Source organism: Pelophylax lessonae, assembly GCF_965119305.1.
Source record: "Pelophylax lessonae genome assembly, chromosome: 1".
Lineage (NCBI taxonomy): Eukaryota > Metazoa > Chordata > Amphibia > Anura > Ranidae > Pelophylax > Pelophylax lessonae.
In genome coordinates, this window is record NC_138768.1 from 306,142,729 (window position 1) to 306,169,586 (window position 26,858).

General features: G+C 41.6%; 2 protein-coding genes across 2 annotated transcripts; one reads left to right on the forward strand and one right to left on the reverse strand.

Moving 5' to 3' along the window:
- Window positions 1-319: 319 nt before the first annotated feature.
- Window positions 320-12,770, forward strand: DRC10 (dynein regulatory complex subunit 10). Its single transcript, XM_082275849.1, has 4 exons — window positions 320-1,153; window positions 3,252-3,485; window positions 6,997-7,068; window positions 12,437-12,770. Exons 1-4 carry the CDS (start codon window positions 410-412, stop codon window positions 12,740-12,742), a joined length of 1,356 nt encoding a protein of 451 aa, XP_082131975.1. The 5' UTR covers window positions 320-409; the 3' UTR covers window positions 12,743-12,770.
- A 6,260-nt stretch (window positions 12,771-19,030) lies between these two features.
- On the reverse strand, window positions 19,031-26,795 carry RITA1 (RBPJ interacting and tubulin associated 1). Its single transcript, XM_082246051.1, has 3 exons — window positions 26,715-26,795; window positions 21,115-21,425; window positions 19,031-19,616 (listed from the first exon to the last, which is right to left on the reverse strand). The coding sequence occupies exons 2-3, from the start codon at window positions 21,405-21,407 to the stop codon at window positions 19,190-19,192; spliced, it is 720 nt and encodes a 239-aa protein (XP_082102177.1). The 5' UTR covers window positions 21,408-21,425; window positions 26,715-26,795; the 3' UTR covers window positions 19,031-19,189.
- Window positions 26,796-26,858: the final 63 nt, after the last annotated feature.

Consider the following 26,858-nt stretch of genomic DNA (forward strand, 5'->3'; position numbering starts at 1 on the left):
GAGGCTGTCAATCAGATGGACGTCCCTCCCCTGTCATTACTTTTCTTTTGGTGCCAGGAAAACTTGTCAGAAGGGATTCATGCTGATAGCAGAGGAAGGGGCAGCAGACAGAAATTACAATTGAAACAGGGACACACTATAGAGGGATTTGCTTTGTTCATATTTCATGTCTGAAGTTTACAACCACTTTAAAGATGTATTATATTGGTGCATACCAATTCTTAGATGTGGTGGTGGTATTCATTTCCTTCTTTTTCCTGTTCTTTTTTTTTTTTTCTTTTTTTTTTTTTTTATTCGTTTTCTTTTTTTCTACAGCCAGCTGCAATTACAACTGTCCATCAGAAAAAGCTTATGAATGTGATGCATCTCTGAATCATTTTGCTGAATAAGACCTCAGCGTTCATTAAACATGGCATCAGAGGTCCTCCCAGTGTCCCAGCTGCCAATGCGGGCCTCACCTCAACAGTCACAATCCCCATTTAACACTGGAGAGAGAGTCTTGAAACCAGTTCAGAAGAATCAGCCAAGTTTTGACTGTATGAAGATGCTAGAACCTGGCCGAAAAAAACTGAGCTCGGTGGAAACCCAGAGGGTGGTGGCAGTGCTTGATGAGACGATCAAGAAGCTTGAACTTGTCAGTCTTTTCCAGTATGCCATTGAAAACCTGGAGAGATATAGTATAGTGTTTGGCTCTGAGCTGACGGGAGCTTTGAGGGAGCACCATAGACTACAAGTTACCATGCAGCGACAGCTTAGTCACTTGAGTAAAGTATTAACGGAAGAAAAGGGACAGCATGGATCGTTGTTGGGAAAAACAAATATGGCAGATATGGCTCACATTAATTTTACAACACTTCGTCAAGGAGTTCAAAGTTCTGTAAGAAACATCTTGAGGTTGTTCTTAGCTAACCCCACTGCAAGTAAAGCAATGAGATCTGAAGTGCAAGTAAGAGATCAGGCCTCCCAGAAACTCATCCAAAGCCTTTCAGAGTTGAGAGGATTTCTTTTTGAGATGCTCCTGACCAGCCCTCTTGAACAGAAGGAAAGGATTCACTTCCTCCAGGAGATTACTCTCCGTGACCATAAGAACATGGAGGCTTTGTCAGCTTTAGAAGAGGAGCTTAATGCAGCTATTCTTGATCGTGACACTGAGGTATGCAATTCACAGAGAAGTTAAAGAGTTATTATACAGATATGCACATCACTTCAGGAACAATATTTTTATTTCCTAATTGTTATAGGATTGATATATTTTATCATTCAGGTTTCATAGACTTTGCCTTCTGGAAACCTGGATGACATACAGTGGCTTATTGGTTGGCACACCTGCTTTGCAACACAATTAGGGTTGCCGCCTTATCCCTTTAAAACTGAACATATTTGAATTACACAGATTTTGTGACTAATTTAATGCAGATAAGGCACCAAGTGAGTTTAATTACCACCATAATCAGCCACATAACCTGTTTAATTAATATTTCTTTGGTTTTAAATGGATGAGGTGGCAACCCTAAATACAATTTGGGTCTTTGGTTCGAATCCCCATCAAAATACTACCTGCATTGCGTTTGCATACTCTCCTTGTGTTTTTGTGGGTTTCCTCCCACATGCTGGTAGGTAAATTGGTCCTAGCATGTGTTTATACAGTATGCATTTGATGCTGCAGCAGCGATTTGATGAAGAAACATGGCTTGGTAAATATAAAAGCTTGGTGGTGGGGAATGGGCTTCAGACACTTTAACATACTGTGGTTATATTAAAACACTGTGGAGGGAGAATTTATCAAAATTGGAGCAGCCAGAATCTGGAGCAGCTGTGTATGCAACAAATGAGCATCTATCTTCAGCTTGTTCTATTACGCTTTGAAAATAAAAGATAAAAGCTGATTGGTTGCAATACAAATCTGCTCCAAATTCTGACTGCTCCAGTTTTGTGAAATTGCCCTCCTTATTTCCCCTACAGGCGTAGACATTCCATTCCTGTGCCAGCTACATTTGCCAGTATCTGTTTAGGCATTTTGTCCTTAAGCACTTACCCATATCATCTGCTAGAATTTTTTCAGTACGGAGGTTTCAAATATATGCATTACAGTAAATAAATATTCTCAGTGCACTTGTAGTGCACCTAAGAAAAAATGTTTATCCTTTTCCTTTTATTTTTTTATTCTGACCTGGCCTGTCATCTGAATTCTTTGTCCTTGTATAGATTATCTATATCACCACTAGCCATAACTACTGCAAGCTACGCTCCTACCTATTGACATGAACATTTGCTTTGACTTGCTCTCACTTGACAACTGTTGTGACTGTGACCTATGGGTGTTACAAATTGTTGTTCATAATCCTTGTCCTTGGGGTTCTTAGTAAAGATCAGTCCTTTGTTATACTTAAGACCCATTGCTACCAATGATGACACAAAGAATCCACTCATTAACAGTTGCCGGTAACATGTGTCCATGTTCATACCATGTATCTCACCGGCAGTCCCTTGCTTAATATTTTATATGAATTGGCTTGCTGAGTCAAACAACAAAAGATCAGTCGGGAAAGTATAATCCTCCCCCTCCAGGTCTTGTGAGTCAAAGGAACCAACTTCCACCCTCTTCCTCTTTCACCAGGATCTACAGTTTTTTTGGCTGCCACTCCCATACTTTCCTTCTATGTTGCATTTTTCTGCCACACTACAGTAATGGCATCAATGGTTACCCAAGTTTTTTAACTACTGACTGATCCACGTCAAGCTGAATTTACTGGAACTTTTTGTATTATTATGTAAAGGAGACACACAGTCTTTTGCTGTTGTCTTTTTGCCTGGCCATTTCCGCTCACGTAGAATGATTTTCATTGTTTTTAAGATTTCTTTACATTCATAATGACCTTTAAATTTATTTTTTATGTTCTTGATTACATATCGACACAAAAAAGGACTGAGGCTTAAAGGAGCACCATTACTTATGTGTACACAGAGCAGCATGGAATCCTGTCTGAGAGAATCATGCATTAAAACCCATACCTCCTTGCAGCAGTAATATGCCTGTAATTAAAACAAAATATTCCCAAAACTAATATCTAAGCCATGAGTGGTGCCTGGTAGGAACTCAGTGAATGATTCAGCATGCCTTTATTTGTTAGGATCAATATGGCATAACTAGCTAGAGAACTAACTGTACATAAAGTGCCACCATGCCACTAAATTGTATTATATTTTAAAATTATGTTTAACAGATCAAACGTATTTTTCCCCCCGTGTAGATTGCAAAGAAAAATGAGGTTATCCGGCAGTTGAAAATCAGTATACATCAGCTGGAGAAAAATTCAGAGAGCCAAGTGAGACGTACAGTGCAAGAGGCAGAGAAGCAGCAGAAGTCAGATCACCGTGCCTCAGAAGGGAAATGTGCAAAGCTCCAGCAGGACCTGCAGCAACTAAGATCACAGCTTAATGGTGCAATTGCTGAAAACCGTGAGGTTGAGCTAAGCCTCAGAAAGGTGTAGTTATGTGTTTGTCTTTTTTAACTCCTTAAAATATTGCAAAGAAAAAATGTAGCCATCACTCTAGAAGACCTCATTTAAATCAATTGGAAACATCAGCAAAGAAGTATGATTATAGATTGATTATATAGTCAGTGAATTGCCAGTGCTACATAAAAAACACTTTAGATGTTCTAAAGTCATATATTACTCTTATTTATACCTTTAACACTAATGTCAAGGCAGATAAAAACAAACCTTTCAATTTAGATGAGTAATAAATCACAAATAATCAAATGTATTTTACTTACTATTTAAAGTGCCTGAAGCTATATTGATAGAAAGGCTATATCATCCTTTTAAGAACAGAGCTCTCTATTGGGTGGGACTTTAATGGTAACCAAATTGCTTATCCAATGATTATTGTAAATATTTTTGGTAAAATTGGTACTTTTATTCAAAAAACTACAAACCGTAGTAAATTATACGAATCAACAGACACATATAAATGAATTGTCACAAAATGTTAACAATACATATTTATACAAATGGAGCTACTGATCTGGAGTGGTGTATACTTCCAATGCGTTTCGATAGCAATACATATATAAAGACATCTTCATCAGGGATCTAATACTCCACTCCTGAAAAGCATAACAGTAATTAATACATTTGCAATTTGCCAAAATTCATTATTTCTAAACATGCAGTGAAAGACCTTTTTCCCTCCTTCCAACACCATCACCCCATCAAACCGCATACCTAGAGTCCAAAGTTCCTCTGGGTCTCTCCCTATGCTCATCTCCACCATATAGATGCAAGAGCCAAAAAAAGATATTTTCCAAAGTCCCGCTGACTTAGGACCTGGAAATACACATGCCGTTGTAAGCTACATTTTTGATATTCTGACCTGTATCCTATTCTATGGTTCACAGTCTCTTGATGCTCACCTCCACATAAATTAGAAGCCCTTCACCTGTCTATAAAGTGGCCAAGATGAGGATCAGAAGTAAAACTGACCTCCGGTATATAGGCATAAAAGGTAGGTATACACTGACCACCGGTATGTAGGCAAAAAGGGATCTCTTTACATTTTATTGTGTTTCCAATCGTCTCTGTGTGGTCTTTATAAGCATTTCTATAGCTAGACAAAATAAAAATATTTTGCAATAAAACAGTTGTTTGAGTATTGTTGTCCTTGAACATTATTTCATTTGTAATGAGATGTCTTACCTCCAAGGATAAATGTAACAAGGAGGCCATAATGTATACTCAGAGACACTCCCACTGTTTAGATAGTTGCTTGCAGGTAGAAAGAGGAAAGTAGCTGATGTATCGTCCTCAGTCTCTATCCCTTGCCTATATGTATTCTATAGAAAAGGGAGGAGTAGGGTGAGAGATCCAGTATAATGTCTAATCCTAAGGATAGCGGGGACCGGGGACCTTTAACCACCCATTTGTGAGTACACTGCTCTAATGACCTTTCTCAATTGAATGGAGGCACAATATCGCCGCTATCCTTAGGATTAGACATTATACTGGATCTCTCACCCTACTCTCCCCTTTTCTATAGAATACATATAGGCAAGGGATAGAGACTGAGGACGATACATCAGCTACTTTCCTCTTTCTACCTGCAAGCAACTATCTAAACAGTGGGTGTGTCTCTGAGTATACATTATGGCCTCCTTGTTACATTTATCCTTGGAGGTAAGACATCTCATTACAAATGAAATAATGTTCAAGGACAATATTATTATTGCACCAATACTTAAACAACTGTTTGGGGGGTTTTATTGCAAAATATTTTTATTTTGTCTACCTATAGAAATGCTTATAAAGACCACACAGAGACGATTGGAAACACAGTAAAATGTAAAGAGATCCCTTTTTGCCTACATACTGGTGGTCAGTGTATGCCTACCTTTTATGCCGATATACCGGAGGTCAGTGTATGTTTTATTTCTGATCCTCATCTTGGCCACTTTATAGACAGATGAAGGGCTTATAATTTATGTGGAGGTGAGCATCAAGAGACTGTGAACCATAGAATAGGATACAGGTCAGAATATCAAAAATGTAGCTTACAACGGCATGTGTATTTCCAGGTTCTAAGTCAGCGAGACTTTGGAAAATATCTATTTTTGGCTCTTGCATCTATACGGTGGAGATGAGCATAGGGAGAGACCCAGAGGAATTTTGGACTCTAGGTATGCGGTTTGATGGGGTGATGGTGTTGGAAGGAGGGAAAAAGGTCTTTCACTGCATGTTTAGAAATAATGAATTTTGGCAAATTGCAAATGTATAAATTACTGTTATGCTTTTCAGGAGTGATGAAGATGTCTTTATATATGTATTGCTATCAAAACGCGTTGGAAGTTTACACCACTCCAGATGAGTAGCTCCATTTGTGTCAATATGTATTGTTAAAATTTTGTGACAATTCATTTATATGTGTCTGTTGATTCGTATAATTTACTACGGTTTGTAGTTTTTTTGAATAAAAGTACCAATTTTATCAAAAATATTCACAATAATCATTGAATGAGTAATTTGGTTACCATTAAAGTCCCACCCAATAGAGGGCTCTGTTCTTAAAAATTATAAAGGGATTAGGGTCACATATATACAAACAGAAAGTGAACATATTCATGTCAGGCTATATCATCCTTTGTACAGCAGCCTAAGAAGCCAATCAAGCTCTGCTGTATGGCTAACAGGAAAAATGATGGCAGATGGAGATAATTGTCTACCAGTATGCTCCTTCTTTGTTAAGTGATATTACTGTATTCCTTAAGCGGAATGTCACCCAAAATTTGAAATTCTGCTTGTTTGCACCCCCCCCCCTCTTTACCAATTGGCAGTTTTCAGGATGGAGGTGCCCCCTCCTTCCCCTGCAGCCTTCTGGGACACATCACAGGTCCAGAGGTCCTAGAACATTTTGGGAACATTTTTTCATACACGCAATGGGAAACCAGCAGTGAAGCCGCAAGGCTTCACATCTGACCGTTGATTTTATCTATATCCTATTGATCGTGGGACACTCTGTAAGGGGAAGGTCCCCCAATGGTACACAAAAAGCAAAAAAAGAAAAAAAACAATCTACCATTGGTTTTAACCAATTTCTACTCTAATGTCAGCCATTCCTAGTTTTTCATGCTTTTACAGTATATGGGAACAAGGCAATACATTTCACACCTTTTAACTAGATACTGCATAGGAAAGGAAAACAATTTCTTGGGTCACAATGGATGTAGGCAAGTTCATCAATGGCACAAGAAATTCACACAATGCAGTAAACAGTACAGATTGCACTGTTTTTGATCACATACTATAATTATGAGCTTAGTTGGCTATGAATTGTGCCTTCAGAAGATTAAAAAGTTCATTCCTAGTCTACATATAAAATGACTTAACTGCACCAATAATATACAAGTGTGAACAGGTCTTAAATGAAGGAAAGTTGCAGGTGAACTTTGTATATCATTCAGATACCTTTTTATTTATTTTGTATGTTTTTTTTCTACAGAAAAAGTATAAGGTTGAAACAGAAATTGAAAACTGGATACAGAAATATGATGCAGATATGGGAGAGAAACAAGTAAGAATAAAATAAAACATTATTGTAGAGGTGCAGAGTAATTGCCTTTATAGGTAATAGCAAATGGTTTCATGCATACGGCCATGCAGCATGCAGATCTTGCATGATGCCCTTCTAGGACCCACTGTCATCATGTACAGCTGTCTATTGATACATGGTTGCGCGCCGGGGTTTGTATAAAGCACCTGCACACACACTATAAGTATGCTCAGTATGCACATCGTGTACATTTGTAGTATACATCAGTGTGCATGCGGGTGCTTAAATGCAAACTGCTGGCACAACTGTATATGGTAATGATTCCCAATCATTACCATGATTTGTTGTAGGTGGTAGGAGCTAGTCCTAGGGAAGGCATTATGCAGCCCCCCCTCTCCCCCACACCTTCTAAACACTTACCTGACTCCTACATCAATCCAGGGCTGTACCCGACTACAGTTTTTTTCACCCCTTTGCTGAGAGCAGCGGGAGCCAGTGGTTCCTGCTGCTGTCAGCAAAATCATTGAGCAGAGAGTGGGTGGCCAAGCCATGCTTTGTGTATCTATGGACGCACACAGCCCAGTTCTGGAGTGAGCCCGCACATCTGCCTGCATATAAAGTGGCTTGCTAAGAGGGTAAACACAGAAGAGGAGCAAGGTTGCCAGCGGGGAACCCCAGATGAGGTTTAGGGTTGCAATGTGCAATACCAATGCACAGAGCAGGTGTGTAGTACATGTTTATTATTTTATATATATCAAAAAAGAACGGAAAATATCAGACTGTACAGGCCAAGAAGAGGGATATCAATAATTAAATAAAATACTAGTTTTATTGTATCAAAAATAGATAAAAACAATACAAGTAACAAATGTATAAAAGACAACCCCCTAAAGAAAGAGTATTGTGACCGGTCTGATGAGCACTGTATAGGACAGAGGGTGTTCACTGTCGACGTGTTTCGCCAGTCGCTTCCTCAGGGCTACAAAGACCACATAGTACTCATCTATGGTGGAAAATAACATCATTTACACACAAATATTCACAAATATATTGTTTACATTCCATGTTCAGATGTTATAAGACAGTGCTGAGTACAGACTGAAACACAATACTGATGATAGTCACACATGCAAAAAATCTTTCCCTGGGCAAGCACCAGGACCATATAAAGGACAACCATCCTATAATAATTAATAGAGGGATTATTGTGATATACAAAAAGGCCCATCCATCTATGAAACCCTGCCAAAATATAGACTTACTAGTCTTGGCTATTTATTATTCTCTTATGTAAGTCCAAAAATCCAACAGGACACGGTATGTGATCAAGATCATAGAAGAAATATGTACTCCCTAAAAGTTTAAATTGATTTATAAAAGAGTAATGTTTACATATATGTACTGTATTAGTCATACAATTATAATACAGTATATCCTATTAGATAGAAAACATTACCTCACAGGGTTATGTCCTCTTATGGATTGAAATACCGCCCCATAGAGTTGGAGGGCATAATTAGATAGTCCTGCCGTGATTATCCCCCTGCATTTGTGGAAGCAGCCAGGACTAATGCTTATAACACCTTGAAGGGTAGATCGATAGGTCAGGGCATCCAAAAAAAAGATCCTATGGGGTGTAGATGTTAAAATAAGTAACTAACTATACATCGCCAATAAATGTCTTAAATGGCATCAAACAGATTCTAACATACCTCAGATAGATCAATCAAAGCCGCGTGGTTGTCCCCAGTATACTGGCGGCATTCCACCAGGTCTTTTATATGGCCCCTCTGCCCAGTAATTGGCATCCATGAGAACGCCTAGCATGGCCGCATCCCCCTTGGTGGAGCCGCCTATATCACGTCACTTCTGTGCGCTGACGCCGAAGCGTCATAGTCGGAAGTATTGGGTACAGCAGTCAACGTCATTGGACGTCGGAGGGAGCCAGAAGCCGAGCGTCATCTGCTGCGCTAGTGGTCAGCTGACACACCAGCAAGGCAGGACATCCGACATCAGTCCAACCCATCCAGGCCGCCACCATAGCACCCACTTCCAGCAGCGTCGACCAAACGCCCGCACCAAGGGATTGCCCAAGCATGCACAAACACCACCAGATTGTCCATCATGTCCTCAGCACTGTACCCTCAACAATAAAATATAACAAATATTTAAAAAAATATAAATTCATTTGCAAAAAAAGAAAACAAAAACATATATTCTAATTTACATGTCAGAAAACATTCCATATATACATGTGTAATTAACCATCTTGTATATTGTCAGTAAGTTATTTACCTAGCTAAAACCAGAGTATTGGATAATTTCATCTGCCACTGCTTTTAGCAAGCGGACAAACCCAGAATAGGAAATGTTATCATGTCCCAACTGTCAGGAAGTGCAAGCCCTACATAAAGCTTAGTAAAGCATATAAATTATGTACCCGGACTATAATTTGATATATTTATAAAAATGGCTTATAACTAAGCATATCGCCGGGGGGGGGGGGGGGGATTTGTCGCTCGTAAGTTTTAAATCCACCAGGACTCCCTACATAACATATTTTTATCTAAGTTGCCCGCTCTTGGGTCCTCAGGAACCGTTTTAAGTATTGTAAATGTAATCAAAGATTCATCAAAGCTTTGTCGGAGGCCTACATGTACCCAATGGGAGTATTTATTTTACCATTTCTGATGTAAGAGATGTGGTCAGAAATTCTTTTTCAGAAGGGTCCGATTGTTTTTCCCACTTAGAATGCTCCACATGGGTAAAACATAATATACACCACTCCCCTGGTCTGGCAAGTAACATATTGTTTGATTAATCTGGTTTTCCCATTCGGTAATCTAAAGGATGGGCCTTCTAAAATCCAAGAACAGAAATCACATCTGGAAAATTGGTATGAAGGGTGCGCTGATATATTTTAAAGCTGCAACCAAAGATCCTAGTTACCTAGTGTGAAATATAAATGTGAATAAAAAGTCTGGTGCGCTATAAAATTAAATAAATTCTCTTCTGTGAAAACACAAACAAACTTGTGTGTGTATGTAAAAAATAACGTGATGATGAATAAATATTCAACAATAAATAGTCAATAATAAATATTAAACGTGACTAGTGTCCATAAAGTCCATAATTATGCAAAGTGCATAAACGCAAAATGAATAATGGATCCAAGATGAACCAAGCGATGCTATTAAAACATGTAATCTGGAATTTTTGTCAATAGTTTTAGAAGTTGGAGACTCAATTCATATGGTTTTAGTGAATATACTTTTTAGTTACCTCTAAACCCATTATATAAGTAGACCGATGTATTTTAATACTCACATCCGGTATTTTATTATGGACACCGGAAGAATTGTGTCTCCTTTTACAAATAAAAAGGTGGATGTGACGGCGCGGACATCCCTCCTATCTCAGTAGAAGTCCACTCGGAGGAAACGCATCAGATAGGAGGCGTGCCGTCACGCACATCATCCGCAGTCCGTGCTGCAGCCATAAAGGGTATCCAGCAATCGCTTTTATCTCAGTACCTACATGTAAGTGCATATGCTTTTGTAATGAAAAAGTCTTTGGGGGTAATGCACTATTGGCTGCATTCTTTATTACATCTATGGTGAACATTGGTGGAATAACACGGAGGAGTGCAGGAGCCACAGGTGTTCGTATATGAGAATATCCAGATTGATCTGCTGGTTTTGGAGCAAGGGAAGCCCTTAAAGGGATACATCCATGTGCATTGTTATATTCATCCGGTAAGAGGCTTGAATAATTTGTTTTTAGCACGTAGTGAATTATAGCACTGGATGACCTTCACTATACAGAATTATTTTTTGGGGAGTTTTATTGCATTTACTTTCATCCGTCTGGTAAGGAGGAAACCCTATAGGTGGTGGGATTCACAGACACTTCTTTTGGAACTGTATTGAGCATCACTTGGTTCCCATCTTGGATCCATTATTAATTTTGCGTTTATGCACTTTGAATAATGATGGACTTTATGGACACTAGTCAGAAATCACATCTACCACACTTGGAGACCCACACAATCCTCGTTTTTTTTGGTATTTTATAATGACTGCTGACCATCCGGTCATGCATTGAAGTTGAGCGTCTGTATACAATTTCAGGTGAATTACCTAAATAATTATTTAGTACCGGATCACTTGTAAGAAGACACTAATTTCTTTAAAATATTTTTCGGATTTCAGCCCCTTGGTTAGAATATGTTGTAACTATTCTTACAGTTTAATTTTCGGTTTTCTTGTTCTTATTAAATAATAGTTCCTGGCTTGTTTTTAATATAGCCTTATTGTAAGCTTTCTGTAATGCGTTTTTTGTATAGCCCCTTTTGAGTAGGTGATTCCCTAGGCTGTTAGCCTCTTTTTTGAACATATTTTCATCAGAGCAGTTGCGTCTCAGCCTTAGATATTGGGAAAACAGGATACTGTTGACAAGTGCATGCAGGTGGGCGCTTTCAGCATGTAATATTGTGTTACCTGCCATTGGCTTCCTATATAGGGTTGTACCAATAAAACTATCTTCCTGTATGTAAAGAATAGTGTCCAGAAAATCAATTTGTTTGTCACTATATATCATTGTAAACTTCAATTTGAATGAATTTTACTGAAGTTTATTGAAGAATTGTGGAAATTTATGGACCCCGCCCACAGTATAAGGACATCATCGATTTACCTGAACCACCCTAATATGTTGCCCAGGTACATCGAGAGGCCCTCATCTGCAAAAAGGTTGCGCTCCCATCCCCCCAGGTGCAGATTGGCGAATGAAGGGGCACAACATGTGCCCAAAGCCACCCCCCTGCAGCAAACCCCTGGATAAAATGGGAGCCACCCCCTTCACCCCCACCCCCTGGAGGAAATGGGAAAATGTAAGCAAGTACATCTAAGATGAATTGATTATATGCACTATATGACGGTCCTCTCTCCTGTAAAAATTTGGAGACAGTCTTGATTCCCAATTCATGTGGAATAGAACAAAGTGCTTCGATCTCTAGAGCTATTAATAGGCATCCTGTAGGGAGTACTTTGTCATATAGTGTCCTGAGGAGGTTGGGGGTACCCTGTATATATAAGGGTAGACTCATTACATGAAGAATGAAAGAAACTGCCTATTTCTTAAAAATGTGACAGCGCTGCTGCTTATGCAAATGGCTACATCTGCTTCAAATTTACTTAGCCCAGATAGTTCCCACAACACTCTCTCACCAGGATCACTGTGAACTACTCCCAAAAACACACTTATGCATTTCGTCACACTGAAAACAGTGATGACATGTGATTAAACAATTGGTTACTTATAGTGCAATAAGAATGGAAGCATTTTGTCTAGTCTTGAAGTAACTCTCTTCTTTGTTTTCCAATATCAGACAGAGCTGGAAGAAAAAGAAGCTGTGTATGAAGAGGAAAAGGCTCAGCTAGCAGAACTAAAGGAGAAGCTGTCAGTCTTTGAGGTGGAATATGTCCAGATTATGGAAGAAAGACATCAGGCCCAATTGAAGAAGGAAGCTGAAGAAAAGGAATTGGCCAGCAGGAACCAAGCGGCCGCCACCATTCAGGCACACTGGAAAGGGTATAAGGTCCGCAAAACAATGAAATCGAAGAAAAAGAAGAAGAAAAAGGGAAAGGGGAAGGGAGCTAGTGGTAAAGGGAAAGGAAAGAAAGGCAAAAAGTAGTGAAAAGTGTCATACCATCAATGTGTATCTTTAAGTTTCAACTATGTTCTTTATTCTCTATCAGTTGTTCAGATAAAGCGTGTTATAATATGTGGTTCCTGTTTGCTGAAAAAAAAAAGTAAAAAAAATAAAATTAAAAAAAAAATAAAAACAATATCCACTAAATCCTTCAAACCAATAAATCTGTTGCAAATGATTGTTAATTTGTTCAGTTCCCTTATTTTCTGACAAGCACAAAGTAAGGGTTACAAACAAGGGTAAGCAACAACGTTTTTGGGGTTGGATAGTACCAAAAAACATGTGAAAAGGAATTTCAGAAAGGATAGGAGGCCTATAACTCGTCCTGATGGTGGGAACGTAAAGAAGTGAAAAGAGTGGAGAAGAAGAGAAGACAATCTACATAGCAGATTTTGTATTCCAAGCATGCCATCATAAGGGTACGGTATGGATATTGAAGGGAGACTCCAATTTTTTTCTTGTGTACTGTGTGGGATTTCCCGCTAAAATTAATTTAAAGGAATAAAACATGGTGAAATGTGTATGTATTACAGAGATATACTTAAATTGTTTTTGGGCCTTCACATACATTTCAACCATGCAAAACCTGATGACATGCTTTTTAGCCTAACCACCAAAACTAAAAATCAACCCTCAAGGGGATGGAAACCCCACTCAAGGTTCAAAAACAAATGTGGACTAGTGTGGATGTGGCTTAAACTCTTTATTACATAGAAAAATAAACAAAAACTTTCTCCACCTGCAAGTGCAGCATCTATGCATTTACAATAAGTCCTGAACGTGGACAGACACTCTCAGTAAGATATTTGGCAGTCTATCGCCAGCCTTACTTTTAGGTAAGGGGAACCAGCATTTAATTTTACGAGGAAACTTTCAGCTGCCATCTTTTTATTTGTTTTTTAGGGTGCATGCTCCAGGGATACTTATCTTATCATTCCATCATAACTAGGTGTGCTGACCTGAAACAAGCATGTGTATGCACAAACAAAACCCCCTCTGGGGTAAGTGCTCACTAATTAAAAAAAAAAAAAAAAGAATAAGACAGATGGCGTTAAGCTGGCCATAGATGGATCGAAATTCGTCCAGTTCAGCAAAGCCCACATGAATTTCGATCCATCTATGTCTGTTTCCATTCGGGAGGGGTCGACCTAGTAATCACCTCCTCTCAAATGGGACTATTAGAAAAATTGTGTTCATTCAGCTGAAGCACTGATCAGTATATTCTGGCAGCGGAGAAGTCCCACTGTCAGAATACAATAGTGCAGAGAGGAGAATTCCCGCATTAACCTTAAATGCGTGGAAGGGGGAATCCGTTTGTTGTTTTTTTTTTTTTTTAAAAACAAAGAACGAATCCTCTATGGCCAGCTTTAGCAATGTACCTGTACAGAGTTGAGACCAGTGGCTGGAAATTTCAGGCTAGGCACGGCTCTCAGTGGGTCAAGAGTGGATATTGTGTAGTCTGGCACAAGCCAGAGTCATTGCAGGCTGAAGAGAAAAAACACTGTGGTCACAAGCCAGGGGCAATGCAGCTTGCAGAGAATAAGTGTTGAGGTCAGATGCCAGGGTAAGTGCAGGCAGAAGATAGTAAGCATCATGGTCACAAGGCAGGGTAAATGCAGGTGGCAGAGAACCAGCATCACAGTCACAAGCCAGGGTAAATTACAAAGTACAAGCAGCAGATAGGATTAATGAATAGATCACAGGAATTTGGCAAGGAAAAGGTGTAAATCTAAATAGATAGTCAATCATCCTGATTAGCCACATAATTAGATTCAAGTGAGACTTGTGCAATTCAATTTTGAACCAGGGATGAGTTCAGGCATGTTCGGATCCTTGTCTAAACCTGCCTAATGCCTCGTACACACGCACCGATTGTTGGCCGACCGATTTTGTCCGTGTTGTTGTGTTGGTTGAAATGTGCTCTAGACTGCACACAAATTTTTTCGGCCAACAACAACCAACTTCAGAAGTGATGTCATGTGCTGGTTTACTTTCTGTGTGTTTTTACTTCTCTGAGCATGCCCAGTCTTGCTCATCAGATTTTTGTCTGCCGAAATCTGTACTGACTGACGAACAATCGGCCGTTCTGTTGACGGCCAACAAACATTTTATAGCATGCACACCAGATTTTGTTCGGCCGAAAAGTCGCAGTCGGTTGTCGGAAGCATCATACTAACAAGACGACAATCGGCCGATCGGACGTTGGCCGAAAATTCACGGCCAACAATCGGTGCGTGTGTACGAGGCTTAAGCCATCCCATCAGGAAACTGTGACTGCGCACCACCAATCCTGGAGGCGGTGGAGGCATTTCACGCTCTGCAGCGTATGGTTTCTGGCGTTATAGCTCAGGTTTGAATTTGGATCTGAACATGCCTGAGTTCATCCCTTTTCAGCACAACTGCAACAAAACCAAAAATTAAAGTAACGGTTGCAGGTGTAGTCCAGGTAAGCATGCTCCCGGCTTTGGGAAACCTGAGTTCCAGACCAGGTAGATCTAGTTCCCGACAGACCGCCTCAGATCATGAACCTCCAAAAACAAACTGGCAATGACAGCTCCCATATTTCTATTCTTGCTGGTTCCATTATTACTGCTTGATTGTACTATGGATTATAGACTCCAGACTATGGACTCCAGCGTGAAGCAAGCATTAGGTTAAATGACTGACTGACAGCTTATGATTACATTTTTTTTTATTACAAAGGTAATGATAGTACATAAATAAAAGATGTGGCATCATAATAAGGAGAACACTTTTTTAGTGAATACAAACATCATGTGAATTTAGAACTAAAACAATCACTGACAAAATGAATTTCAGAAAAAAATTTTTTAAAACATAATATATAAGGAGTCAAAAGAATTTATACAGAGGCACACATTTCAACAAAAGGGCACTAGCTAGCAAGGCACTCCCTTTTTTCCTTGAATGACAAGGCGCAATTACAAACCAAAATGCGAAAAAATCTTTTTTTTTTTTTTACACATGTGCATGCATAATACTTGCAACAATTACTGTATGTATTGTTTTCTCCCATTTACATGAACTATTACATTCAGTTGAAAGGTGAAATTAAATTCTTAGACCGCCCTTGAGTGGGTTGTGGTCATCATTATTAATTTCTCCCACATTTTTCGTCATAAAGCACTCCTTTATGAGGCTCTTAGAACTAGGTTCAGTATATTACTAGGAGCCTGACTTCAGGAAAGAGTCCGACCAACGACTATTTTCTTGTCCAACTGAGAGTACTATTGTTGGCCGGGGGGAGTTAACAATTAGTGGGTCTTTGCTCTGAAGTCACAGAATTCAGACATCTAGTAACCCACTGAAGTTAGTTTCAAGGAGCCACACAAGGAAAGATTTTCTGGCTAGCAAAGATAACAGCAGGTATATTGCGGTGTCTGCTCTTAGGTAAGACTTGTACAAGTTTATAATAGCAGACAGATTTATTTTAAATAAAAGAGCATGTTGAGAATAAAACTGTTAATATGTGGAAACCTGTTGTTTTTTGTTTATAATATTTTGACAGCAACTTTTTTGGCCAAGCGGTACATATAAGTGCAAAGTACACCTCTGCACTCATTTCCCAAAATAAGGCAAGAGTCACAATGCTAGAAAGTGATAAAAACAATACGGGGTGTATAAACAGGTTTCTACTTTTTAAAATGAAAGCAGAGGCACAACTCAAATATGATATTTACATCAGCTAAAAAAAAAAAAGATTTAAAGAACTCCACTTTTGTTAAAAAAAAAATCCCCTATGTACATTGCAGAGATTTAAACAAACTTTTTTTGCAGATTCCTACCTTTTGGTATTCTGAAGTAACAGCTGTATGTTTGTCTGTGTCCATGTGCATAATGAATCTGTATGGGAGTGGTTTTATAATTATAAATCAGCTGCTGCACCTGCAGGGTTCTAATGAGGAAAGTGTCAGGGCTTGCATGCCATTAGATGTGATTATCTTACCAAAAATTACATTTGTTGCAGGGGATGCCATAAAGCTGACTTGTATCTTAGTGCAGACTACTGGAAGAATCAGTAAACCGATCACACAAGCAGGAAGTGACATTTTCAGGGGATGTTCTGTACACCATTTGTGTACGGAACGCCTCCAGGTAGCCATATTGCAATTTACAGATAATTACAGCACTACAGACTGAAAAGGAAAGGTCATTTTTAATAACATTCAATAACAATATGACTTAAAAGTGTTAGTAACCCCCCACCCCCCCCCCCCCAAAAAAAATGGATCCTGTTCTCTTAAAGCATGTATAACGGCACAGTGCTAGTGCTGTGTAATATGACCCCTTGTTTACCCTAAAAAACCTGGCTAATCCTGCCTGGTTCTGCACTCCCCCTGAAAACTGACCACAGTTTATCATCGCTGCTGAGCCTTGACACCAAGGTCAGGTTATTTGCCTCTATCATCCACCCTTCTTTCTGCTCTCCCCCACCCCCATCGCCTGTCAGCTTCGTCTGTGCCAATCTGTATTATAAACATACCATCCCCTCTGTTAGCTAACGATATGTCTCCAGTGTCTGTGCTGAAAAAAAAAAATAGGACGATTTATACATTATATCAGAGTGTCTCCTGGCGCTCATGTGACTGCTCGGCTCTCTCTTCTCTCCTCCCCTCCTCCCGCCTGACGTCAGCGGGAGTTCTCAGCCCCTCCCGCTGTAGGTGTCAGCCGGGCAGAGAAGAGAGCTGAGCAGTCACGTGACCGTGGGGAGATGCTCTGATATAAGGTAAAAATTGGCATTTACTTTTTCTGCACAGACACTTGAACACATACTGTAATATTAGCTAATAAAGGGGATGGTATGTTTACAATACAGTGGCTTCACAACCACTTTAAGTCACAATTGTATAAGCTATATTATGTTTTTTTTATTTGCTAATTTTTTACCCACGAAAGTGGAGTTACCATTTAAAATTAGTAGTACTCATTGGACAACATTTTATCTGAACCTATTTGCTGCTATATGAGATTCCCTAATAAGTTATGGTTCAAGATTCAACCATACCAGTGAAAAGTGACACAGAATAATCATCATCCTGTAGTATCAAACCATCCACACCCTATTTTCCATTAACGGCACCTTTTATTCCTAAGCAACACCCTTCCAAACCAATATCTAGTATATATACTGTATATAACATATATATATTTTGGTTTTTGGATAACGTGATTACAGCTTATAACCTCCATCAGGTATTGTCATTTAGTCCCTGCTGAGGAGATTTACTGTCACCAGGACATAGAGTGATTTAAATGTAATATTTTACAGCTGTCACCAGAACAGGAATAGAGGGAAATACTTCAAATGGGGAGACCTGCTCCAGTGACAACTGCATAAGTGGCGATTTCCTCTCACTTTGCAGAGATTTCTTCTCACTTACTGTTGTGTCTTTGGGGTGGAAAGTGAAGTGAAATTGCCCAAAAGGGATAAAACAGTAAGATGTACACAACAAGGTTTTTAAGTATTACCTACTATATCCAAAACTAGGGAAAAATTTGATTTAGCAATAGATAAAATTGAATGGTGAACAAACCATTTTAACATTTTTGCAGAAACAAACAGCTTAAAGTGTATTTATGGGTTTACATTAGAAGGCAGCAAAACTGCTGTTCCTGGTAGCCTGAGTCATTTTTCCTCAGTTTTAGTTACATGAACCAGTGGTACTTTTTATCCAGAACATGAATGTGATTATTAGCATTAGTGATTATTAGTATTGCTAATATCTGTCCTGGCGATGAATGTTAATAAAAAAAAAAAAAAAACAATAATTTAAAAACTAAAGTAGATGAGAGGATTGGGGAATATTTTATCTACCATTCCTATTTTTAGCATGTAATTTTCTATAAAACTGCGTAAACACTTTGAAGTATAAGTGTAGGCATACAGGCTGAAATATTTATGTATGAACTTTCTCGCCTGCCAAAAAAGAAACTAGTCCTGTTTATCTATATGAAAGATTAAACTATTTTTTTCTCCACTCAAAGCAATGCAGTTTGATCAAACTGTGCCTAAATACTGAAAAAACAGCAGCTATACTGATCTCCTCCAATCAGTGCGTTCCATTTAATTTCACTCAGATCCCTATTCAATACACTAAAACCTGATTGGCTTACAAGACTGTTCCTTCCTTTACCGGTCTGAAAGATGATATACAGGGGATCACAGGAGGCTAGTATAATACCAGGTAATACCATACTATTTAAAATACATTTGAGTATTTTTTTTTAAATAACAATAATGGTAGACTGTTATATCTGCCAACACTTACACTGTAACAAATTCTAATGACTCCTCGTCTGTTCATTCCTTCTAACTTTTTATCATCTACTGTAGCTGTAGGAGTTCTTCACACATACATCTTGCTATATACATAATTTCAAACCAGGCAATTAAATATAAGATTAACATTATTTCCATGGTGGACGTTCTGTGATTGAACCTCTCCTAGCAGTCAGTCTTCCTGAGCAGCTTGCAGATCGAACAGTGTTTCTTTCAGATGAGCTACAGCGACCCCTTGCACTGTGTGAAGGAATAGCCACAGAGGGGCATACTCCAGAATCAGAGTCACTGTCTGGTGGTTTCCAGAAGTTTCCTTTCATCTTCTGTGTGTCTAAAGATCTGCTTCCATTATCATGAGGGTGTACAGCTTTGAGTGGAATTTGTTTGGTATTTGGCTTGGAGTTCTGTGGCCATACTACTGGAGGTGGGCTCCAGAGCAGGGGACGAATCCTGACGGTATCTTCTTTCTTTACCCATGGTGCTTCCCAACCACATTCTTCCACCCTTGGTCCAAACAGTGACTCATCACAATATGAAGGTGAGCGGCTCTTTACCCTGAATAAGAGGGAAATATAATAAAAGGCAAACATACAGTATATTAGCGCTCATACTGATTGCTATCGCCATCCGTAACTGTTGTTTTTGCATTCAACCTTTAAATATTATACCTATGCAAGCTGAATTATGAAATATATGCCCTTACCCTTTTTAACTTTACTTATTTTCTCTAGGAGAATGTGAACTTCTCAACTTAAAATGCACTTTTCAGTTTAACTGACCACCATTTAAAGAATCCTAATGGGTCACATTGAGATGCTTTTACTGCGCTCAGTAAAAACAGCCAAGGGCAAGTGCACACAGTGGGACTCCAACTTCAGAGTGAATCCCCATAAGTGTGGGCCGAGGACAAAGTGCAAGCAGTATTTGGATTGTCTCTTAAAGTGGGACTTTAGTTATAAAATTAAGTCCTGCTAGATCACTTCAGGCTGGCCCCTTTTGCAGGTAAAGCAAATGTAAAACATTAAAAATAAGTGTCTATACTGTTTAAAATCCAGTGATATATGGTCTCACCCTGCTCTGCACATGCTTAGTTGCTCTCTATTTTTGGGCACTGCCAAATTAGAGATCGGTCTGCTGACCGCCTTAAAGTGGAATTTAACCCCCCTATCCCTTACAGCCAGGGAAGCTGCTTCTGTTTGATCTGCAACTGCCATGGTGCTGCACATGTGATCAGTTAGGACACCAGCCATTTGATGGTTTGACAGTTGTGACAGTTTGGTTGAAGACACAATTTTGAAGACAGTTAGCAATTCCAACAAACCAGGAATGTACCTTTTTTTATGATTTGTTAAATCGATGAGTTTAGTTTCTCTTTATTCTTTACATCTGTTCAAAGACTCTGGGCTTCAGCAAAATTGCACAATCCAGCAAAAAGAAAAAAACAGGAGCAATGCTGGAGGCAATTTACAGCACACACTCATTTTGGTAGCATAATTAGTAATGTGGAATGTATTTTCCCTGCTAAAGAACATTATTTTTTATCAAGTTGTTATGGGTAAAGTTCCGCTTTAAATAATCTTGCCTGTACATGGAGTTACAGAAGGTCAGACATCAACTGAAACTTTACAATTGCTGCCCTTTAATTCCCTGACTCCATCCATTACACAAACTGCAGATGGGAGCCCTGAGCTTCTAACTGTTTCAGCAATGGCAGCTTCCATATTTCTTTCCTGATCTGTTCCTTTGAATTACTGCAGGTGAAGCCCTGTTGCTTTGAAACAGTTACAATGAGATGTACCTAGCTGTTGTCTAAACAATGGGTTATTGACCTGGAGATGGTGCCCAGTAAAGTCTATGTTATAACAAAATATATTGTTCCCATTGTAGACATATATGTATTTTCTGCCTTCTACACTGGCCAGCTAATAGGGCAGTACTAGGAGCAATGATTTTAGTAACTACCGGTAGCCTTTTTTTCCCCTAAATCCTAAAAAGATAAATTCTTGTTATCACAATGCTTAATAGATTACTGCATTGAAGAGACATTGCCTACCTATAATATATTTTCTTTCGCGGTGTCCCTGGTGGGGTGCAGCTAGTCCTGCTAATGGTACGAACTTTCGACTCTTTTTCCTCTTCTGGGCGCCATGAAAGTGATACCTGACCTGGAGAACTTGTGGTCCACTGAAGAGCTGGATCTACTTTTCCCCCAAAGCTGCCAAAGAGGGTCTCATCCACAAAGGAATTAGCAGCTTTAAATCTATACGCACTTCTAGTCTTTCTTGGAGGAAATGAGGTACCATGTCCCGTAATGGAGAGGTCCAGAGACATATCTATAGAAATCATAAAACCAAGCCAGAGGACCTAAAAAAGGTATATAGAAGGTCAAAATTATCATCACATTTTATAACCTCTAATAGGCCTGATTCAGAGGAATGTATAATTCTGCACATTTTACCTACACATTCACCACATTAATATGTAACAAAGTAAGTTTCTATAAATTATCAGTCAAAATAATAGAAAAAGCGACTTCAAATCAGAAACATTGCAGCATGCCCTGTTCCACTATCAAGTGTAAACAATTAGAATAGAACAGATTACAGTACAACGGAATATTATATAAAGTTAAAACGCTGCAATACCTCCACCTGAACACTTGTATGTACAATTTTCAGCCTTTATTAAAATTGCAAATGGTCATATTTATGAATGACTGAAGCCGCATGCACATAGCCATACAGTGTGCAGTGCCTGCATAATCACTTTCCGCAGACTTGCACCTGCTGCATACTGCATGAACTACTGAATGAATTAGATGTGTTTGGCGCATACAGCCGTATGCATGCAGGTGCAATACGCAACCCCTGGTGCATAACTGCGTGTAGCTGTAACTTATAATTTATCTCAATGGATGGCTGTACGTAGTAGCTTAGGGTCCCAGGAAAGTGATTATGAAGGCCCTCAGTGCTGTATAGACCCTATAAGGCTTTGTGCATGCAGCCCTAAGCCGGCCATAGATTTGGACGGTTCCGCAGGAACTGGCCGAGTGTCAAACCATGTACAGGCAGGCTGAATATAACCAAGTTGATCGAACTATCAACTTGGGTACAACCAGTCTTTCGGATTTTACATGCAATTATTAATAGTGGCTGTTATAGCCGCTAGCAATAATCACTGTGTTCTCCGGCAGGGGCAGCTTCCCGTGGTTGCAAGAAAGAAATTTGCCCCATCTATGGCCGGCCGTCCCGTGGTGGCAGGAAAGAAATTTGCTCTGTCTGTGGTGGCCTTATTGTCCTCTTTTTTGTACCTTATATTTGAGTCAGACACTTCAATTTAAGTGTGTGGGGTTTGACATTTCCTGTTCTGTTAACTGGCGGACCAATTAACTAAAAAAGTTGGGAAGCTTCACTTTTTGTTAAGTCAGCCTGTCTTCCAATTCGGCATGTACTTTTTTGGGGGGAGGGGAGTGGGTACCTAGTTTTAACAGGTACCTACTCCCACTTCCATTGGGCAGAAGTTTTCCTCTCCCCCACCCTCCCTGCAATCTTCTGGGACACGTCACAGGTCCCAGAAGATTGCCCGTCCACTCAGGACGCCCAGCACGATCAGCGCATGCGCAGTGTGTACCCGGCTGTGAAGCCGCAAGCTGTCACAGCCGGGTGCCTACACTAGAGACGCCGGCACCACAGAGAGAAGACGGAGAGATCCGAGGCTCCTGCCAGCCGCATTGCTGGAACATGGGTCAACGTTTTGTAGCTGCTGACTTTTAATAAACACAAAAGCCAGTGAAACTCCGCTATAATTTGGGCGCTGCTCCGATTCTGACATCTGTGCAGGTGCATGCCCCTGAACACACACTGGGGTTGATTTACTAAAACCGGTGGGTACAAAATCTGGTGCAGCTCTGCATAGAAACCAATCAGCTTCCAGGTTTTTATTTGTCAAAGCTTAATTGAACAAGCTGAAGTTAAAAGCTTATTGGCTACAATGCAGAGCTGCTCCAGATTTTGCACTCTCAAGTTTTAGTAAATAAATCTCACTGTCTGCATTCAGGGACATGCACCCGCACAGATGTCAGATTGATAACAGCGTCTATGTCCGTGCACTCACTGCATCCCAACTGACATCAACAAGACTGCCTGCACAGGGATGCATGGACCACCCGCACGTCACCATGCAGGTAAACATGGCCCTCCATGGTAATATGCATTGGCATGCCCCATGTGAAGGAGGCTTAATGAGAGTCTGGAAAATACCCCAGTATTTCTTATCCACACAGGTAGCACAGACACTGCAATCCAATCACCAAAGGGATGTGTAGATGTTGATTATCTTCCACATATAATGCCAATTTAACATCTCTACCCTGGTGATCTGACAATTCACACCTTTAGGCCGAGTTCACATATGTGCGAACGTGATGCGGGTTTCTCCACATCCAATTCGTATGACATGCGAGTGTAACCGGCTCTAAATGGAGCTGGTTCACACAGATCCAGAGCGGCTGCGGTCAGCATTCCAAAAGGGTCCTTTCCAAAAAACGCATTGCAGGAAACTGCAAAGATATAAGCAAGACCAATAAGAAACAAGGCTAAATGGGTTGTAGTGGGTTTCTGTGGAACTGCAAACACACAAAAAAAAAAAAAAGCACAGATGCGAATTTAGCCTTAGGGACAATTCAAAAGAGGAGCTGAAGAGCAGGGAAAACACTTCACACTCCTAATCACATCTCAACGCTAGATGAAGCTAAGGTTTGAATATTAATGCATTCCAACGGCCAGAATAAATTAACCACTTCAAAACTGGGCCCTTTCACCCCCTTCCTGCCCAGGCCAATATTCAGCTTTCAGCGCTGTCACACTTTGAATGACAATTGCGCCTCATGCAATACTGTACCGATATGACATTTTTATCATTATTTTTGGACAGATAGAGCTCTCTTTTGAAGGTATTTAGTCACCACTGGGGTGTTTATTTTTTGCTAAACAAACAAAAGAAGACTGAAAATTAAATGAAAAAAAATAATTTTTCTTAGTTTCCCTTTTAAAATTATTGAAATAAGTAATTTTTCTTATGCACTGATCTGGCAGCACTTATGGACACCGATAGGTGGCACTGATAAGCTTCACTGAGGGGCACTGACAATCTGCACTGATAATCAAGACACTAAAGATCAGTGCCCTGGTTATCACTGTAAACAGTGTGCTGACAAGCTTGCTGGTTATATGCACTCCTTTCCTTGTGCAGGCACAGCACGTGAGGAAAGGACTGGCGATAACAGGCAAGTCTGTTTACATTGTGATCAGTTGTCATTGGACACAGCTGATCACATGGGAAAGGGGCGATGTGATTGGCCCTTTACCCTGATCTGTGATCAACTGTGTCTGAAGGACACGGCGATCACAAAGTGTACCCTATATGCAGGGCAGCCATCAGAAATTTTGGGGCCCCTTACACAGCTTTAGGCCAGGGCCCTCTGGGCCAGACCACCAGGTTACATCCTCCTCCTCTGTGGGGGCCTGTGAATGCATATGGTTGGCCGCTAGGTTGCCAGGCGATCCTAGCAACCAATAATTTTGACAGCGGTGGCCAGCGGCAGGATGGGAGTTAGGAGCCAGTGCAGCAGGTGTCACCAGCAGGAGTCGAGACTAGTTGTCAGTGTAGGGGAGGAAAAGAACAAAATAGGTGCCAACTTGGAGCACGGGACATCCCAAGCGACTGGGCCCCCTGGGACGCCCGGGCCCCCTACATCTGTATTGGCTATACCCCCCTGATGGCAGCCCTGCCTATATGCACCGCAGGGAGCAGGGTTCTGGGAGGATGTCTATGGAGCAGCCATCTGGGACGCATGTGACAGTGCTGATAATTGGCCCAGCACTGTTATTGGGGTAGGTAGAGCCTTATTGGTATCAGTGCTGATAATTGGCCCAGCACTGTTATTGGGGTAGGTAGAGCCTTGAACTGTGATTGGGGCAAGTAGAGCCTTGAGCTGGGATGGAGGCAGGTAGAGCCCTAAACTGGGATTGGGGGCAGGGAGAGCCCTGAGCTGGGATTGGGGCAGGCAGAGCCCTGAGCTGGGATTGGGGCAGGCAGAGCCCTGAGCTGGGATTGGGGCAGGCAGAGCCCTGAGCTGGGATTGGGGCAGGCAGAGCCCTGAGCTGAGATTGCGGAAGGTAGAGCCCTGGGCTGGGATTGGGGTAGGCAGAGCCTTGAGCTGGGATTGGGGAAGGTAGAGCCCTGGGCTGGGATTGGGGAAGGTAGAACCCTGGGCTGGGATTGGGGAAGTAGAGCCCTGAGCTGAGATTGGGGCAGGCAGAGCCCTGAGCTGGGATTGGGGCAGGCAGAGCCCTAAACTGGGATTGGGGCAGGCAGAGCCCTAAACTGGGATTGGGGCAGGCAGAGCCCTGAGCTGGGATTGGGGCAGGCAGAGCCCTGAGCTGGGATTGGGGCAGGCAGAGCCCTGAGCTGTGATTGGGGCAGGCAGAGCCCTGAGCTGGGATTGGGGCAGGCAGAGCCCTGAGCTGGGATTGGGGCAGGCAGAGCCCTGAGCTGGGATTGGGGCAGGCAGAGCCCTGAGCTGGGATTGGGGCAGGCAGAGCCCTGAGCTGGGATTGGGGCAGGCAGAGCCCTGAGCTGGGATTGGGGCAGGCAGAGCCCTGAGCTGGAATTGGGGCAGGCAGAGCCTTGAGCTGGGATTGGGGAAGGTAGAGCCCTGGGCTGAGATTGGGGAAGGCAGAGCCTTGAGCTGGGATTGGGGAAGGTAGAGCCCTGGGCTGGGATTGGGGAAGGTAGAGCCCTGAGCTGGGATTGGGGCAGGGAGAGCCCTGAGCAGGGATTGGGGCAGGCAGAGCCCTGAGCTGGGCAGGCAGAGCCCTGAGCTGGGATTGGGGCAGGCAGAGCCCTGAGCTGGGATTGGGGAAGGCAGAGCCCTGAGCTGGGATTGGGGAAGGCAGAGCCCTAAACTGGGATTGGGGCAGGCAGGGCCCTGAGCTGGGATTGGGGCAGGCAGAGCCCTGAGCTGGGATTGGGGCAGGCAGAGCCCTGAGCTGGGATTGGGGCAGGCAGAGCCCTGAGCTGGGATTGGGGCAGGCAGGGCCCTGAGCTGGGATTGGGGGCAGGCAGAGCCCTGAGCTGGGATTGGGGGCAGGCAGAGCCCTGAGCTGGGATTGGGGGCAGGCAGAGCCCTGAGCTGGGATTGGGGGCAGGCAGAGCCCTGAGCTGGGATTGGGGCAGGCAGAGCCCTGAGCTGGGATTGGGGGCAGGCAGAGCCCTGAGCTGGGATTGGGGGCAGGCAGAGCCCTGAGCTGGGATTGGGGGCAGGCAGAGCCCTGAGCTGTGTGTAAACTCTGACTAGAGCTCGCACAGAGATGTCCCTCTCTTCTCCCAGAAGCTTCATGGGCAGGCAGGGAAGTAAAGGGTATACAGAGCTCAGGAGGGGCACTAAAATCAATGTGTTCCTTTCCCTACATTGACTACAGGCAGGCTCACTAATAAGTTATCCACTGAGATGCCAAGTCTCAGACTGTGAGCAGAGGCCTGTCACCATGGTGGAGCCATTGTGCACCTTTCCTGAACAGAGGTGCAGTGCTGATAGTGGGAGGTCAGTACAGGAGATGAATAGAGGGGAGGACTAGAACCCACTAATGTTACCTTCCAGCTCAGCTCCGGGCTCCCATGGTGATAACACAAACACCTCCCGCCCGGCACCGCCCAATCACCTCGGGAGGGTCCTACTCCTCAGCCTCTCCCATCCTAATACACACTCAGCTCCTCCGAGGCCCTCGGTACCCGTCT